The sequence below is a fragment of the Haplochromis burtoni genome, unplaced genomic scaffold, assembly GCF_018398535.1.
Source record: "Haplochromis burtoni strain Fernald_Lab_line unplaced genomic scaffold, NCSU_Asbu1 Contig_152, whole genome shotgun sequence".
NCBI lineage: Eukaryota > Metazoa > Chordata > Actinopteri > Cichliformes > Cichlidae > Haplochromis > Haplochromis burtoni.
Genome location: NW_024582513.1, coordinates 624296 through 642695, shown reverse-complemented (window position 1 = coordinate 642695; position 18400 = coordinate 624296). Strand labels below are relative to the sequence as shown.

Sequence of the window (18400 nt, the reverse complement as noted above, 5' to 3'; positions counted from 1 at the left end):
CCTTGCTTCAAGGTCGCAGTGACACCGCCGTCAGTTTTCCCTGTGAGGCGCGCGCCACGAAAATCCTGCCCGCGAGCGCGCCGCATCTATGTAACCACAGCGAGCCTGCTGTCCCGCACCTCGGACACAGCGCTCACTGCTTCAGTTGAAACCAACGTATACTGGGCTATAATTAGAGCCGGATCACGCCGGGCAGCTTTGGGGTGGAGATATCTAAATAATAGGCTACTATGGTTACTCCGATTTCTTTGTCTTTCTTAATTTCCTCCCCCTCCTCTCCACTTTCACCACACCAGTAGAAAAGCTTTTCAACTCTTTCGTGACAACTCCTCTGCTTTCTTAATGCCAGCTGTTGCCAGGCGTGTTGGGGAGCGCAGGGGGCAGCAGACTATTTCTAGAAGCAGGAGGCTTCTAAGTTTGACAAAAGAAAATCGTTTGTTTTCTTTGCTGTATAATAAAATTGCCAAATAAAGTGAACCTTGGTAGAGCAGGCTTACACAAAAGCCCATACAGGATAACACAGGGGGCGAACTTTGTATTCCAAGCAAGTATTTTTCTTTTCTTTCCTTTTTTTAAAAAAATTCAGACTACTATCCTTTAATTATTTTACTTTCTCAACCCTTGGCACAGCTCTCCTCATCTCTTCTTCCTTGGCTCATGTCCAGATGCTGTGCAGCGGCGGAGTGAGACGGGTCAGCATCACAAGACCAAAAGCATGACTACATTTTCCACAGAGGTGTCCTGGAAAGGACATGCAGCCTCATTTTGTGCCCTATAGCTAATGTGATAATTATAATAATAAAGCATTTTGCAGAAAGCCATTTTCGTTATGGTGTTTTAAGCATAAAGGCTTTCTGAATATAGGCCACAAAACGTATAATAATACAAATGACCCGTGTTTTTAATCTCACAGCAAATATGAAAGCCGTGGGGTTTTTTTCTTTAGTGTGGAAGGGTTCACTGCTATAAAAAGCACTCAATAGTCTGAAATCAGCACTTTGAAGCAGCTCGTCTAAATGAATGAATACACCTTGACTGTACGCGAATTAACGTGGAGTGGGTCATATTTTTTTCACGAGTTGCAGGCCCTTATTAAAATGCGGATGACGCGGGTTGTAGGTGCGTGCAGACGTAACGGAGACCCAGTGGACGCAAATTGTGGCAGAGGGAGGAGAGCAGGCACGAGATCCAGGCTACGTCACTGAGTTCCGTCAAATGAGCGGAAGAAAGCCAGAGGTGTGCCGGAAGTCGAACTGTTAAAATAAAAGCAGCATTTAGAGTTCGTTTTAAGAATATCAGCGTCTCTATCTTTTTTAAAATGTGTTACGGATTTTACGGAAAGGAGGGAGACTTTTGTACTGGATTATTTTTTATTTTTGGTCATCTTCCCGCTTGGTAAATGTTTGAAAGGTTTAATATGTCGACGGAGTTTTGCTGTGAAATACTCTTACCGGATGTGGATGCTGTTTTTGTTGGAGACTTGACGCTAAGGTTCAGCTACAACCTCAGTTGTGGAAGGCGAAGACGGGAATTTTTTAACAGCAGTGGACGGAGCCGAACAGCCGGGCGAAGACATTGTGTCGCCGGTTGTTGTTATCTCCCTTTTTACATGCTAACATCGTGATGCGATGTGAGAAACGTCGCGAGGCTCTTACGGCGCCATTAATCCAGTTCAACTGCCAGTGGACTTGCAATCCGCAAAGACTTGACTGACCTCAAATATTTAAGAACAAAAACGACCCCGTGATGTTTTTACATTTCCTAGTAAGTATCTTGTCTTAGCCTACACTTCCGAGGTTGAGCACACATGGGGTGTTTTGCCCATTATTAGTGTTTTTTGGACGTGGCAGCTGTCTTGACGACAGCCTGATGTGCATGCACGATTTGCCCGAAAGAGCTCTAAGTTCGCCTGACCACGTTAATGGGGATATGGGACACGAGCCGGAAAATAGTTAATAGCCTACACTGTGGGATAATTTGCAGTGCACGCCATATTTCAAGCTTATAACACATGTATACCTTGGGACTAATTCATGCTTCAATAAATGCTAGAGGAGTCGTTGGTGGTTAGTACTCTAGTCACCAGTAAGCCACACTCGTTAATGTAGAAAATAAAGACCAACATGCAGATGATAAGTGTTTTCTTCTGTTTTTCTTTCTTGCATGCTGTTACTTAAACAGCAAGTTCTCATGTGCAGAATGCCCCTCCGGCACTTCTTCTTCAGTTGTTCACACTTTAACTTCTCTTCTGTGTATTTTAATCTCCCGAGTTATATTTCTCTCGGTTTTAACACACCGAACTATGTAAGTTGTCGAGCCTCCTGGGCCAGGATTGAGATCCCTGATCTTAAGGCATAATCCACTTCGGCAATTAACCTTTCACCGGTCCGAGATCAGTAAGGCAAGGTCACCCCTGGGTGCTGTTCTCCCTGTCTCCACAGTGCGCCGCATTTAAAACCCTTAAACTGAGTTTAGTGTCGCGTCTGTGAATGTGATGCCGTGTCACTGACGGAGACCTTGCCCCTGACAAAACCACGATAAGAAAGCTTTAAACCGTTGAAGACATAAGGAGCTTGTCGAGGTGTGATATTTGACTTTTTGCTTATGTAATAGAAAGTGTACTTGGAAATCCATTTATGACAAGGAGCTGTTTGGGTGCAACAGTCTACTGGGATTAGAGTCTGAAACTGAAACGACTTATAAAAATGAAATTGTCAGCTGTTTTAACCTCCAGACAAAATGGGAAAAGCATCTCAGTTTGTTTTCATATATAAGAGCCTTGCACACTTTTAAAGTTGCTTAAAATAGGTGTCCTTTTTTGGGATATGGCATTTTTTTAAACAGTCATATTTAGACTTTAACAACAAGCTGGAATACTATTCCATTTGGGGTTTTTGTGTTTGTTTTTAAGCCTAAGTAATTTAATTATTTACATAGCTTTATCACCAAACTTAAGTTTATAACTTTGTATGACTGAAAGACAAGGTGTTGGCTTTTCTCTGTCTGCCCTTCAAGCATTCCTGTGACTGTGACCTTTGGAGTGTGTCACGCAGTGTAAAGGGGGAGGGTATGAGCAGTGTGTGTAAAAATCTGGATAGATAGGCTGGGTTATGTATTTTTGGAAAGACAGTTGGTTTTAGGTGTATCCATACGCCTCATTAGAGAAGAAACAAAAACTGTTGGCAGAGCACATGCTTCCTCTGGATCATGTGAAGATTAGCTCCGCAGTTATTGTTAGGAGCCTGCCAATCATTTGCTGCGAGTTTGCATACATTATGGTCATTATGAGGCCGGACGCGGTGTCCTTGTGGGGATTTGACCATTCAAAGCACAAAGGGCAAACATGAAAAGCAAACTCTTTGGCTTGGCTGCAAGTTTTGGGAATACTCTCAGAAGCCTTTGCTTGCTTTGCAGGTGTCCCGGTAACTGCAGACTTCAGCCCACAGCAATATCATTTTACTGAGCTGTCTTCTGGAGTGAGACATACACAGGCTTCAAGCTCCAGGTCACCAAACAGGTAAGCTGTTCCTACGTCACCTTTTATGTTGATGAAATGTTACACCGTTATGCCGTGTTTCAATTGGGATTATGTGTTAACAAGTGCCTCTTTTTCCTCACAATTCAGTCATTATAAAGGTAGACTTTGTGGTAGACTTTCAGCTGACGCCTTTAGGACATGCACAGATATGAGCAAGTTTGTAGAAGGATTGAGGCTGAGTAAAAACAACAGAGAATAATGTTACAGTGCCACAACCTTATTTTTCATTACTTATATATGTTACCCGTATATTATGATGGTTTTGTTGCAATCATACACTTTCCAGGACATGTTCCTGTTTGAGAAAAGCAGGCTCATCAGCTAAACACAGATACTTCTCTTGGTCTGTTGTCGAAATTATATCATGAGGGCACAAACTTGAAACGACAGAAACAGAAAATATGGGTTAGGGAGGGGCAAGAGGCGGATAGATGACAGAAAGAAAGAACAATTAATGTATCAGCCTGTGGCTCTTCAGTGACACTTTAAATTTCTTTTTTGTTTTGGGGATACTGTGTGAGGGGAAACACATCTTCAGCAGTATACATTTGTGTGTAACACCAGGAGCTAAAAGTTTAGCTGTCTTCCCCTAGATTATTGTAACTATGTTGTTAGTTTAAGCAAGCTGAAACATTTGATCAAAAATAATATATATTACAGTTTAGAAGTTTAATTGCATCCTTCATTAACAATGCTAACTTATAATTCTGACAATGCCAATCAGATTTCCAGCTGGCAATGAAGCATCTTATATTTGATCAGTATAATTTGGGATCTTCCTTTACTCCATTCAAAAAATATAGTAAATATATGACGCTTAACTTTTAAAATGAGACATTTACAAACATGCTTTAGTCAGATGACAGTGTGAAAGTGTTACTATGTGCTTAGCCTGCGTCGCCTCCCAGCTGTTAGGGAAAGCCGATTGTAGGCCGGCCCATCTCCGCACATAGCCAGCACGAGCTAGCACGAGCTGGTGGTCTGGATACTGATTTTTCTGCTGGATCTGTGTCATGATAGCACACCGTGGGGAGACTTATCGTTCAGTGCTGCTCTAGTCACCGCTCAGGTAAGATGCAGCCTAGTCCGGGTTAGAGTGACCAAAATAAACCTCGGCCCTAGGGGGAGAGAGCTGGATAGTCAGGATTAACGTAGGCTAGCTAGCCTAGTTAGCTAACATACAGTTATCATTTATGTATTCGCTACTCTTGAAGCTAGCTCATGCTAACGTTACACCAAACACGCTGGAATTAGTTTACAGCAAACACCACGCGTTTCTATGGCTGATAAAGTAGATAACAGAGCTATTTAGCAGACCTCTTTAGGTTTTACGCGCTGCTTTAGTCGAATCAATGAGTAACCAGAGAGCTATCATCGCATGCTTGTTAACATTTTCTATGAAGAAACCGACATTTCCCAAAGAAGAAGTCGAATTGGCCAGCGGTGCACATGGTGACCTGATGATCTGACTCAAGTCCGAGCAAAGCCAAATGACACTGTTCAGTATCTGTGTTTATGTGCTACTACTGGTACTGTCTGGTTGAGCGATTAACTGAGCTTTCAGTGAGTCCAGGTAGGCTAAACTTTAAACAGGATACGTTTCTTTGACGTGTCCGAGGCTTGCCAAACAGCTCTCATATACAGAGAGGGCAAACTCCAAAGAAAATTGTATGCCAGCAACCATAGGATTGGGTTATCTGCTGCAGCAATAAGTATGATGAAGGCTTACTTGCTTGGGAAGTACCTACTGACACTGTTAGTAGGACTGACTAACTCTGACTGTTTTTCTCATAGTGTGCTTTCAGTCTGAGGCTCTCTGTTCTGTTCTCAGTGGTTCCCATCAGCAAAGACAGAAAGCTCTTTTTCTGATGGTCATGTCTTAGAAGTGCAGTTTGATGTTAAATATGTCTGAACAAGAGGCTGTTTATTATTGACATAGTAGTAATTAGTAGTAATTTTTTAAACTGACAGAGATAAACCACTCAAAGCTGACCAGCCCAGGACTGATGTTTATTGATTATATCACAAAAAGCCTCAGAATCTTCACTGTTTTTGTTGTCACAGTCACATGTTTTGTAATTATACGAGACTTGAGTGGATTATCAGCCCACCTGATAAACAAATAGAAAAATGTTGGATGATTGCAGTAGATTGCTACTATGTGTGCAAGAGAAACTGAGGACTTAACTGGATTGAGGCTATTTAGACTGCAGAAATCCTCCTCAACGTCCTCACGCAGTGATCTATTAACACAGTCATTCAAGTAAGGGTCTGCATTAATGCTTAAGAGGTGAAGCTAAGAGACAGTTCATGCTCACGTTACGGTTACTTTCTCAATTTCACAATTCAAATCAAGAAAACAAAGTTAGTTTCAGGTAGAATAATAAAACATGTCAAGAGTGTTTTGGTGGCAATTTATCAACTGTCTGTCTTTATAGTGATTAAATACAGGCGTGATCCGCTCTCTTCTGAATTGATGACCCTCGCTTGGGCTGGGCAAAGCGGTGGTCAGTTTGTGCATGCAAACACTCGCCCACCAGTTTGTTAAGTTACATAAAGACGAGAAACCTCAGATGCCCCATTGATATTATTACATTATATGTCAGAGATCAGACTGCTCTTAAGCTGATTGTCTTATTTTATATGGATGGTTGACATTAAGAACCCTGACATTTGGCTTTAAAACTAAGTTGAGCTTAAAAGCATTACACAGAATTACTCACAGAGATGCAGATTTTGGTATTAGAAGTGCATGTTCACTTGGGTAATTGAATCTCCTCTTTCATTTTTTATGTCAAACAACATCTTCTGCGTACTTCTCTCCTTCGCTGGAGTGCATTTCAAGGTGCAGTGCACAGTATGCCATCTCGACTGTGTACTGAGACTCATTAACTTTTTTATACGCTTGTATTGAGATTCATAAACGTCCCAAATATAACATGTTTACTATTTTTGCTAGCATAATTTAAGTTAGAACTACAGACTACTACTTTTGCTTACTTATTTGAATACAAGTTATGTGATTGAGTGACTTCTTTATAGCACAGTGGCCTCCATTCACTCACCTTAGACATCTTAATGACTTGAAATATGACAGAGGTGTAGTTCTATTAGGTGCGACGTGTTTTTGATAGCTTTCATTAATAGCTTTAGAAGGCAAGATTATGGCCAATATGATGATCATGATTATTTTGTTCAGCATTAAGGTCATGATTATTTGTCATAATTATTCATTAAGATTGTTGACAATATTTTTGTTGCACTTTCATGCATTTCATTTCACGTTTGTACAAATCTTTGCGTCAAAATAAAATTGGACCTACTTATTTATCTAAATTCAGTGTGTTTTTTAGAAGAAACATTTAAAAAAAAAAACTGTACTAAATGAACAGGCCACTGATTTCACTTTTGTGTTGCACCACATTCCTGTTTGTTAATGTTCACAAATCAATCTTTGATGACAAATAGTATGAAGTTTTTTACTTAATTCATTGCACCTGCATGATGGATGCAAATAAAACTCAAAGAACTAGATAAACCCTTTCTTTTTCCCCAGCAATGTTTCACATACTCGTCAGGTATTACTACTTCAAGAATCGCTCTTTTGTCCATTATGGTGACCGTTTTCCAGAAGTCTTGCTTACTCACAGTGTTTGGTGGACACACGCCTTTAGCCAAATGGAACGTGATTGCTTTGATGATTTCAGTGTGCGGATGGATTTGCTGAGGCTCGGTAAAGGCTCGCTTTTAAGGATGGCTGAGTTGATGTTGGAAAGTTCACTGCAGCAACCATTGCACTATTTATTCATTTATTTTTGGCCTTCATGTCTGTGCATACTGCAGTTTGTGGTTGAATAAGTTGTGTTGCTGAATATGATTTATTTTTGATTAACCTCTCTAAAGTAGGGAGTAATTCTAGTCCCTAGATGATTATCTGCTTTCTGCTGTGCCAGACATTTAAATATTTGTTGTGCATCAGCCATTTAATGAAGTGTTACACATCCAGACTAGTCCAGGAAACTTCGAGCTGCCAGGTGCAGCTGCAGTTGGCTCATGCAGTCACATGTTCAGGCATTGATTTGCGGAGTGCTTGAATTAATTAATTGTTTTAATTGGTGGAGGATGTATTTTAAATTGTGTGAGAAGCCAAATGGCATTTTCTTGTATGTATGTAGAGGACCAGCCACATATGTAGTATGTCAAAGGTTGAGGAAAGGAGAACTCATAAGCATTTGGAGGGACAGTTTATTTTATGTTTGCATCCTCAGACTCCAAATAGGAAGGTTCATACTTATGTTTCATCATCTGAGAGGGGGTCCCCTTGACCAAAGAAGTGAAAACACAAATGAAAGAGACAACACCACTGGCATCTGGGTAAAATATCCCCTTGCTTCTCATTCAAGCCTCATCTCCTGAGTTGAAGTCAGGGGTCTAATCTGTCAGCAGATGACCCTCCCGTCTCTGGATAGCTGACGACGAGCTGGCTAAACAACAACAACAACTGGTTAAAAGCTAACGCTGTGTCAGCTAATGTTAGGCTTGAGTGTCCTAAAGATTGCACTTTCTCTCTGATAAACAGCGTGAGTACATTCTCATGTCATGTATGAGTTCAGAAATATTTGATCCTCTTCAAAGAAACATTCACTTATGCCAGCTGACAGACAAACAAAAACAGCAGCGCGTACTGACAGAAAAGTTCAGGACATTCTTAACAGCGATACTCGGTGTTGCTTTTATTGGGCAGAAGTACATTTCACTGAATTACAGATTCCTAATAGACTCATTTTACAAAGTTTTAATCATTCAGAATAAATAGACACGGGCACATATTGACATCTGGGTAAACAACAAAGTGACACCCTGTACTCTCTACAGATGAACGGCGACAAGAGTGTTTGAGATGACTGGAGGGAAAAAATGTCAAATTCTAGAAAATATTTCATTGACACTTATCAGTTTTTCATTCCTGATTTCTTTCCAAGTGTCGATATTATTTAAATATATTCAAATTTAGTTTGTACAAAAATGTTTTTATGCAGCAACAGTAGAAGAAACGTGTTCCCAGATGCTCTGCGTTTCCCCATAATGGCTGCTGTTATGGGGTACAGTCTAAACGTAATGTGTTTTAATGTCTTTGTCCTACAGTGGCTAGGATTATGCAAAAGTCTGATTACAGCAATTGTAGACTGTGAGCTACAATCTGCTGTAAGATTTTACACACTGTACTTTTAAGCACATATACATATATAGCTCAGGTGGTAGAGCAGGTCTCCTACTAATCAGAAGGTTGGTGGTGTAGGTCAAACATCTTTGGGCAAGATGCATCCATCAGAGTGTAAATGTTGGATAGAAAGAGCATAGAAAAAAAACTGCTTGTGAGAATGGGTGAATTAGGCAAGTTGTGAAAAGTGCTTTGAGTGCTCAGAGTAGAAGAGTGCTATATATGAATCAGTCCATTTACCATTTAGTTTAGGGAAGGTTAGTTGAGGTTAATTTGATAGTAGATTAAAGCAGCATTTGCATCACCACAACTGGAAATTATTTTCCCTCTACTGCCTGTTTCCTTCTGATTACAGTGTTTATGCTCAAACCATCACAAATCCCACACAGTAGTGCAAACAGTTTGATGGTTTAAAAAGCTTTAAGAAGGACTAAAGACTGGGGTGGGAATATGGTAAAGTGTTGTAGCCCATGAAGGGGCACTACACTACTGAGATGTTTATTTACATCCTTTTTTTCTTTGCTTGATCATTTTATTACTTTTGTTTGTTATCATGAAAATCTGTGACTGATGATTTTCTCAGAGATATAGATGTGAGTTAAAAGTCTCTGTGCTATTATTTACTTTGACATTTCTTTTTCCTTTTGCCCTGCAGACATCATGTCTTCCCGTGAGCGTCGGTCAGATGTCTACATAAAGGCAGAACCAAGTAGTCCAGAGGGAGGCGGGGGAGGTCGGACCAGCCCTGGCGGGGCCTCCTCAGATTCTTCTCATAGCGGAGGCGGAGTGACCCGAGGAGACAACGTTAAACGTTACTCCCCGCCACTGTACACACCAGCTCTGCGTTGCCATTTCAAGGACGAGGGTGGCGATGGGGCAGAGGAGGGCTCCGCTGGAAATGGGGCAGGTCGATGCAAGTACGCCCTGAGCACGCTTCCCAAGAGGCTGTGTCTCGTTTGCGGGGATGTGGCCTCAGGTTACCATTATGGTGTTGCATCGTGTGAGGCCTGCAAGGCATTCTTCAAGAGAACCATTCAAGGTGTGTTGTGGTAAAGTTTGCTTTAGTGACAGGTAAAGCACTTTAAATGTGTTTTAAATGTTTTCACAGCAAAACATAGAGTATAAAACACGTATTTGTTTTCTAGAATACCGCTAAAACTTCTCATTGATTTTCCAAAAAAAATAGAAGCTATTTTGTCCCAAAAAACAAGAAATGTATGCAGTTTTGAAAATCTTTCATATTGTTGCTTGTTTCTGGGACCTTCATGAACTCCTGACATTATTTCTGTAACTTTCCAGAGAGTGTAACAGAATCACTGTCACACCTCTGTATGAGGATTGGTATAGTCGGAGTGTAGGACATAAAAAAAGAGGAATAGCAGAATGTGTGTGTGGTTGAAAGATAAGAGAGAGTATAGGCACTTGCTTCTTCGCGAATTTATTTGTACATTCGTTGAGATTAACATTTTCTGCTTCTTCATACAGGTAACATTGAATATAGCTGTCCAGCATCAAATGAGTGTGAAATCACTAAAAGGCGCAGAAAGGCTTGCCAGGCATGCCGCTTCACCAAGTGCCTGAAAGTAGGCATGCTTAAAGAGGGTGAGTGTGACCAGACTTTGATTATTATTCCAATATGTTCATTATTGTGCAGTTGCTTAGTTTATTGCTGACCTAAACGAGAACTGCTGATTCTTGCACAATGTAGGAGTTCGTCTGGACAGGGTCAGGGGTGGAAGGCAGAAGTACAAAAGACGCCCAGAAGTGGAGAATGCAACATACCAGAGTGCTCCTCTACCGCTGACAAAGGAGAGCGAAAAAAGTGAGCATTGATAAATTGTATTATGCTTTTTTGTGTGTGTCATGAAATAGCCTTCAAGGAGTTTCTGCAAATGTGGCACAAAAGTTCCCTTCGAGTCAAGGATGCACTGATTAGTAGTCGGTCATATGTCACCGTGGCAACATGAAACACTTTTTTGGCTATAACTCGTGAATTCTTACACGGATGGTGACTAAATTTCACAGAAATGTCTACTGCATATCACTAACAGGCAGAGCGCAGCCCGGGTCAGGAGTAAGTTACTCATGACAAGAAGTTGAAAGAAGATGAAAGATAGTGATGTAGAAAAAAGGGAGAAATACAGATGAATTTGGTTAATTTGGGAGATTTTTTTTCCCTTTGCACTGAGCTAACGTTAAAATGTGGATTTATGTGCTTAGAAATGAACATTTTTCTCCTTAAAAATGTAAAGTTTTAAAGGAAAGCTCCTCAGAAAATAAAAGCAACACACAAAACACTTCAAATAAACTGGAATTAGCTACAACACAGCTCCCCCTAGTGCCTGATGTGGTTCACTGTTAGTCTTCACTCTTTAAATCAGCAGGTCAGGAAAAGCTTTGGCTCTGTAATGATTTTAATTTAATGTAATTTGACCTGGATTGTTCAAGCTACATGAATCTGGCTGTGGTATAAACATAGAATAATGATCATAAGCAGCAGGCAAAGCTGGCAGATCCTAAGCCTATTTTTAAAATCCATATTTATATACTGTACATAGAGCGCTGCGTATAATACAGTGAAGAGTAATGGAGATCATCAAAATATAGCTGAATGCGTTTGTTTAGATAATGACAGTGCTGATGTTGTGGGTATCAACATGTCTGAATGTATACAGTAATTAATGCATCGTTTGTTGTGTGTTTTTGTGACAGATTCCTCCAACATCATCGTGTCCCACCTTCTAGTAGCAGAGCCAGAAAAGTTATTTGCCATGCCCGACCCTCTGCAGCCGGACACGGCCCAGCGTACGCTCACCACCCTTTGTGACCTGGCTGACCGTGAGCTGGTTGTGATCATCGGCTGGGCCAAACACATTCCTGGTAAGAGATGCAGAGAGAATAAAGGAGGGGAGGAGAGGCAGCAATAGCATGGCAACAGCGGAAGAGACTTCCAGGCTCGCTGAAGAGCATCAGTCACACCATGACTAGAATATTGATTGTTGTTGTTATGAATGGCCTGCATGAGCATGGCTCTAAAGGCTGAATAAATTTAAAGAAAATGTACAGTCAAAACAAATCAGTGTGCATTTAATGTCAAGAGACGAGGACCTTATTCTAAGAGCTCAGATGAAATTATTTATTCCCATATGAAGCTGGTTAAAATATCTAAACCATTATTTGGAACTTGGTACCAGTAAACCCATCATCCTCCATTTAAATGTGTCCCTTTCTTTGTGCTTTCTCCTGCAGGCTTCTTGTCTCTGTCTCTGGCAGACCAGATGTCCGTGCTGCAGTCAGTGTGGCTGGAGGTGCTCGTGCTGGGCGTAGCGTACCGCTCGCTCGGCTGTGAGGACGAGGTGGTGTTCGCAGAGGACTTTGTCCTTGACGAGGAGATGTCACGTGCAGCCGGACTGACAGAGCTTAATGCAGCTATTAGTCAGCTCGCTCGCCGATTCCGTGCCCTTAACGTGGACCGGGAGGAATTTGTCATGCTAAAAGCCATCGCACTCACCAACTCAGGTACTTTTACTGCAGCTGCAGACAAGCAGCTATGGGAACATATAAATCAGAATTCAGTATTTTGACACATCCTTTACTTCTCGCATCTTATGAAGCGTTTTGTTGTAGCTTGTAGTGGTAGGTGCACTGTAACACTGTATATTCCCAGTTTTAAAGACTAGTCTTCTGCTTTCTTGCAGGTATCCGCACTGTAGCTGAATAACTCACAAATGATCTCTCTGTAGTGTAAATATGATGCGATTTGTTTACCCATCTCATAACCTTTATGTAGTTGTCCCTCAGAGGTCCACCTACAATGAGTGCTAACTACAGGCCCTGCTTGTTGAATAAATAACAACTGACATTAGTTTGTTTGTAGTCAATTACCGGGCAAGGCAGCCTCTCTTTCTGTGACAAAAGCTGAGAACATTTCAGCACCCTCCACACTCCCTCACCATGTGCTCCCTGTTGTTCTGTCAGACTCTGTTTACATCGAGGACATGGAGGCCGTGCAGAAGCTGCGGGACCTCCTCCACCAGGCCCTGCTGGAGATGGAATGTCAGCGGCGCCCAGACGACCCCCAGCGGGCAGGACGTCTTCTTTTAACGTTGCCTCTCCTCCGACAGACTGCTGGCCGTGCTCTGACCACTTTCTACAGCATCAAGACCCGGGGTGGGGTGCCCATGCACAAACTATTCCTGGAGATGCTGGAAGCCATGATGGACTCCCCCTAGAGAGAAACGCAGGAGCAGGAGTAGAGCGGATTCAGAGAAAGCCCCAAACAGAGAGCTACTCTTCAAGAGTGGATGTGTGTTTTATGGAAAAGGACAGCTTTCATTTCAGAATTAATAATGAGGAAACGATCATTATCTCCTTTAGGCCACAGGAAGAAAGGAAAATAATGTGAAGTGGAAATTGGCCATTTACAGAATGACGTAACTGTCAGAGTTCAGTAAAAAGCTCTTCACGTGAGAACATTTAACACAAATGCCAGAATATTTCTTAGTTCTAACCGTTTCACGGCATGTTTCTTCACAGCATCAACCTGCAGTTACTTAACCACTGAAGAACAACATGTAGGTACCGAATAACAGACTGCAACCATGTGGCTTTTGAACTTAAAAATAGTACTACATCTGCTCATGAAAAGCCATAATAACATACCCGGCAAAATGCTTGAGAGTCCAACAAGGGGTCAGAATAAAGTGCACACTAAGTGCTTGTATTTACTATAGTTTAGTGTGCCGTTGTAGGCAAGTCATAGGAATTTCTTGCAATATGTTAAAAGCAATATAACGACTCGAATATTGTCTGTCACATTCAAAATGTGGATCAAATGGTGAGACATCTATTTGTATGCCTCGATTAGTAGTACTTCACTCTTGGGACCCCAAGCGCTGCTTTTTAGAAAAAAACAACAAAAAAATCGAGCTTCTAGTAGAAACCGGTTTGGTCAGGGAAGCCAAATGAGTACATTTAAAAAAAACAAAACAAAAAAAACATTTGAGAAAAAACTGCAGCACTTTGGGGATTAAATTGTGAAGCGGAAGCCGCTGGTGTGAGTGCAGCTGTCTTTTTACAAGTTTGTGCAATGGATTCACAGTCCAGGAGAAGTGTATATGAAGACTGTACGCACATAAAATGCTCAGCTTGGAAGTTAATTTATATGTAAAGTGTTGTATGTAAATCCTACTGGCACACACAAAAAAAGGCTTCCATCCAAGCAAGCATGTGTGTTTGTTCGTATGCAGTCGAAACCAATGAGCTACACTGAGATCAGGGACGAACACGGCTCTTGGACATTAAAGCTAGTGTGGCAACGAGCGATTAGAAAAGAAATGCCTCATCTGCTTTTTTTTTTTTTTTTTTAAAAATGTATACTGCCCTCTCTACTCCACTAGAATCACAGTTTTTGACTTCAGCAGGTGTGTTTTTGAAGAAAAAAAAGAAAAGGTCTGTCCTGTTTGATTTGTGGGCTGTGATGTGTAACACTAATTTGTATGATTGATACGTGTACGTTGAGACATTGCTGCATTTTTCTGCAGTGGTGAAGAATGTTGCATAGATCTCAGATGCTTTTATATGAGATCAGCTGATCTGTTGAACTTTTGCAAGTGCCCGATTATGGGCTTAGGGCAACAAGAAATGCAACATCTTCCCTTTTGGATGTGTGGAAGTCCTGCTTACTGTTCAGCAGGTTTGTATATTTACAGCATAAATGATCACTGTAGTAAGCTTTCCATGCGATGCAAAGCTACAGTGTCTGATAATAAAATCAGATCCCTAAAAATAATATTTAGTGGCCAAAAGGGCCATTAATCTTTTAGCCATGTACAATTCCACTGAAATAAACAGAAACATGCAATTTGTAGTGGACATTTTAACAAAAAAAAACTAACAAAAAACAAACAAAAAAAGCCAACAAATGTGAGAAAACCACCCATCCCCAATCATAATTTTATTTGTGCAGCTCACAGTGTACTGAAATTTGTAAAGACTTGAAACTTGCTTCTTTTTTTTTTTTTCTCTTTTTTTCATACAATTTCCTTTTTAGGATTTAAGGGTATTTTATTTACATTGTAAACACACTGTTGTGGGGTTGGATAAAGTGAATGCTGATTGTGTTTTTAATGTAAACAGGTGTGTGTCGTCTGAGGTTGGTTGTGATTTTAGGGATCAATTTACTTGGCTCTATAGGTCCGGTGGCATGGTGAGGCTACAGAAGGCTACCTCAGGAGGCAGAGTAAGCCAGATGGCCAAAAAAAACAAACTGTGGAGACAAATGTAACTCGTGATCTGTTGTCAGTTTTAAAAAGTGGGTAGTGGGCATACCGAATGTCCCGCAGTTCATTTGTTTCTGTTTTCTTTACGGAGTGTATGGCTCATAAATGCCTCGTGAGAGAAAGTGTGTGTGTGTGTGTGTGTGTGTCACAGTTGATGTGGTGGTAAAGCTAAAACAGTGCAACTGCTAATCCATGGGTGCTACATAAGCAACAGCTGGCACTGTGGAATGGGAAATCTGGCACAATGTGACACTGATGGATCTGTTTGGTCTTGTTTTCATAAGTTTGAGCTTATATACGTCTGTCTTTTTAAAAAGAAAAACTTGTGTTCTAGCCATGTTTCTCAAACCTTTTTAAAGATAGCAAAAACATAGATGCCGCTAAGTTTCTCCATATTAACGGGTCATATATGCAAAGGTAGATTTTTCTTTTCTTTTTTTCACTAGCATTTACTAGCAGGTACGGCGGGGGTTAGGGTGGAGGGCCATTTGCAGTGTCACTGTTGACGTCATACAGTCATTTGTGGGTCTACTTGCATACGTGCGCATTAATATAAATAAGCAATACAATAAATTTACCAAACCTCACACCTTTCCTTGTATAGCCACGGTGTACATATAAGCATTGCCAGTTATAATTAAGAATAGCTACTAAACGGTATATTATTTAGAAATTCAAATCAATGTTTGTATTTTGAAAGACTATTTAAATGATTAAATTCTATTTTTTACTCAATTTACTGTTGTTTGTTGACACTGCTTTCTTTTTTTTTTTTTTGTGTGATACTGGCTGTGAATTTCTGTGTGTAGGCTATTTTTTTTCCCCCATTTAGATCAAAGTTTGATGTCCGTGTCTAAACTTGTCCACATAAAAATCACTGTGAAAAAAAAGAGATCTTCCACTGTCTGACGCAAAAAGGGAGTGGATTATTGTAGGTGCTTTGTGTTGTGTAATAAATGGACACACCACCACCGCATACCATTGGTCTCATCTCTCCCTGTGGATGTGTATGCATGTGTATTCCGGGGGGAGGGGGGGGTGTTTTATGAGGGTACTGTGATGAAGACCACTGTTGAAGCTGTAAGTGTCGTCGTATTTTTGACCATATCACCTTTGGACATGCTCTTAACTGTTGATGAATTGGACCTTGCTTTGCCCCCAGGTTTTCTCTTTAGCACCAGGGGGGGTGAAGGCAACAGTGGTCCCAGTGGTAATTGGAGCACTTGGTGCAGTGACCCCCAAGTAGATCCCAGAAACAACATCCAAAGAGCGTCCAGAAGAGTTGTTGGAACAGCAAAGATCCTGCACAGGACTGTGGAGCTTGAGGTTCCTGTGCAACATCCCCCCCTTTGTTCCAGTAGCCTCCTGACATGGATCTTGCTAATCCAGGCAAAGTCAGAGTGGGTATGGCCACAGCTATTTGTATGTATAAATATATATTTCATTGTAGACACTTTTTTAAAGTAAATAGTGAGCAACAGGGACATATTTAATGGTTTATGCCGGTATTTATGGTGAGTTATGGTAATATGAAGTGCAAAATTCATGCCCCTCTCCTCTGTAATTTTTCCATTCTCCAACGCCACCTAGTGACTTGGATTGGAAGATTTTTTTGGCCTCCAGGTCGTATATTTGCCCCCTTCCTTTATAAAATATATAGCAGCTCCTGGTAATATGGGGCATAACGAAACAGAAATGTAAAATAAGTAAAAGAATAATTGTTAGTATTGTCTGCACATCTTTATAAAAGTCTCCCATAGCCAATCATCATATGATCAACTACCTTTGGTCATGTTGTTTACATGTATCATATAGCCTAACTGGCAAATTGTAAGCTAATCTTGTAGTGGCAGCGTAGGTGTGCCTTTACATTTAATTAATTACTACAAAGCAAAAAATTACCAAGAACCTGAACAGGCTGGCGACCAGATTAAAATTTGGAAAGGGCCAGATTTGGCCCCAGGACCATGAGTTTACACATGCTGCTGACTCACAATATAAAAGTCACTATATAAAAGTTGTTGTGGAAATGCTGGATCTCCTCTCAACATCACTACTCTGTCTGTAATTCCCAAATAGAGATTTCTCCCCGGTATTACAGCATTTAGTAATTAAAATCAAACTTATTTTAACAGAGGCCCCCAGTACCCAAATCAGCACGATGAAAATTAATAATAATGGTAGAAAGCATCTCTTTGAAAAATTTTTTAAGAGGAGAGCTGTTTTGTTTTAGTTTTATCCCAGTCTCATCTGCTAACATGGACAGGGTTTATGACTTATACTGCAGCCAGACCAAAGGGACCAATAGAGATATACTGTCACACATTTTAATTTTCAAACAGTGAATCAATACAGTTTGGCCCAGTGTTACAACAGAAGCTCACTCACATTTTTGAATAAATGTTTGTGGTTGATCCAAATAATGAAATAACAATTCAGTCTTTAATCATTTAGTATGGTTAACTACATTTAGCCCTGGTTAATTCCATTCGCACACACAAGGCTGTCTTTAAAGTCAAAAAAAAAAACACATAGAAGATGTTTTAACAGATGCCAAAATAGCAGGAGCAGCTTAATGGTGGGCTAAATGTACTGTAGCATATTTTATACACGCAGGCAAAATGTGATGTGAGTAATGAAGGCGTTTGTGTCCCTGAAGAGCCCTTTTAGAGCCTGCTTTTAATTTGTCACAGCAATGGAAACACAGGTGTATAACCAAGGGCTGTGATCGATTTGGGAGGGTTGGCTTCATACACTGTGTGACTACTTCGCTGCTGTGGCTCACTAACAGGCTTCATGGAACCAAACCATCATTTTTTCTGTGAAAAAGGCCTAATAGTATAAAAGTATGAATATTCGCTCTGTGTGATACTGCAAATTTGGATACTGACTCAATGCCAAGTAAATGCAGGGCCAGTATTGCCAATACCAATGCTGACACTTTCAACCCATAAAGCCAGCATATAAGGTATATTTTTGTCATTTACCCCCTCCAAAAAATTACTAACACAATTCAGTGGGAATTTAGGAGGATAGAAACAAAACATCCATCCGATACCCATACCGTCACTGGTATTGATACAATCAATATGTGAACCATCTGCCCACACATATATAACATTTTCCTGACTTTGGTGAAGTCTTCCCTTGCATTGTGCAAAGTTATTTTTCTTTATCGGAACTGCTATAGCTCCACGGGCTACTTTCAGTCACTAGCCCTAACTGTAGACATGTGGGTTTGCTAGCAGATGGCGCAGTAAATAAAGGCTTAGCGGGCCCAAATCTGGCAACTACGTACCTACAGCCAGACCTAATGTGGGACAGCAGTGCAGGTAACTGTACCCGAGGTAAGAGTGACAA

General features: G+C 40.8%; 1 protein-coding gene across 2 annotated transcripts; it reads left to right on the top strand.

The window, feature by feature from the left end:
- The first annotated feature begins 1468 nt into the window (after positions 1-1468).
- On the top strand, positions 1469-14119 carry esrra (estrogen-related receptor alpha). Of its 2 annotated transcripts, XM_014336675.2 has the most exons (8): positions 1469-1764; positions 3415-3517; positions 9415-9798; positions 10245-10361; positions 10468-10581; positions 11472-11639; positions 12009-12278; positions 12738-14119. In XM_014336675.2, the coding sequence occupies exons 3-8, from the start codon at positions 9420-9422 to the stop codon at positions 12989-12991; spliced, it is 1302 nt and encodes a 433-aa protein (XP_014192161.1). In that variant the 5' UTR covers positions 1469-1764; positions 3415-3517; positions 9415-9419; the 3' UTR covers positions 12992-14119. The 2 variants fall into 2 exon arrangements, with proteins under 2 accessions (XP_014192161.1, XP_005932002.1); XM_005931940.3 differs by lacking the exons at positions 1469-1764; positions 3415-3517 and adding an exon at positions 3524-4607.
- Positions 14120-18400: the final 4281 nt, after the last annotated feature.

What these genes read in the sequence shown, in the direction of transcription:
- esrra (XM_014336675.2), top strand. Translation starts at nt 9,420, where the DNA reads ATGTCTTCCCGTGAGCGTCGGTCAGATGTCTACATAAAGGCAGAACCA. An exon ending in CTTCAAGAGAACCATTCAAG is followed by an intron (nt 9,799 to 10,244) that starts GTGTGTTGTGGT and finishes TTCTTCATACAG; the next exon opens with GTAACATTGAATATAGCTGT. An exon ending in CATCGCACTCACCAACTCAG is followed by an intron (nt 12,279 to 12,737) that starts GTACTTTTACTG and finishes TTGTTCTGTCAG; the next exon opens with ACTCTGTTTACATCGAGGAC.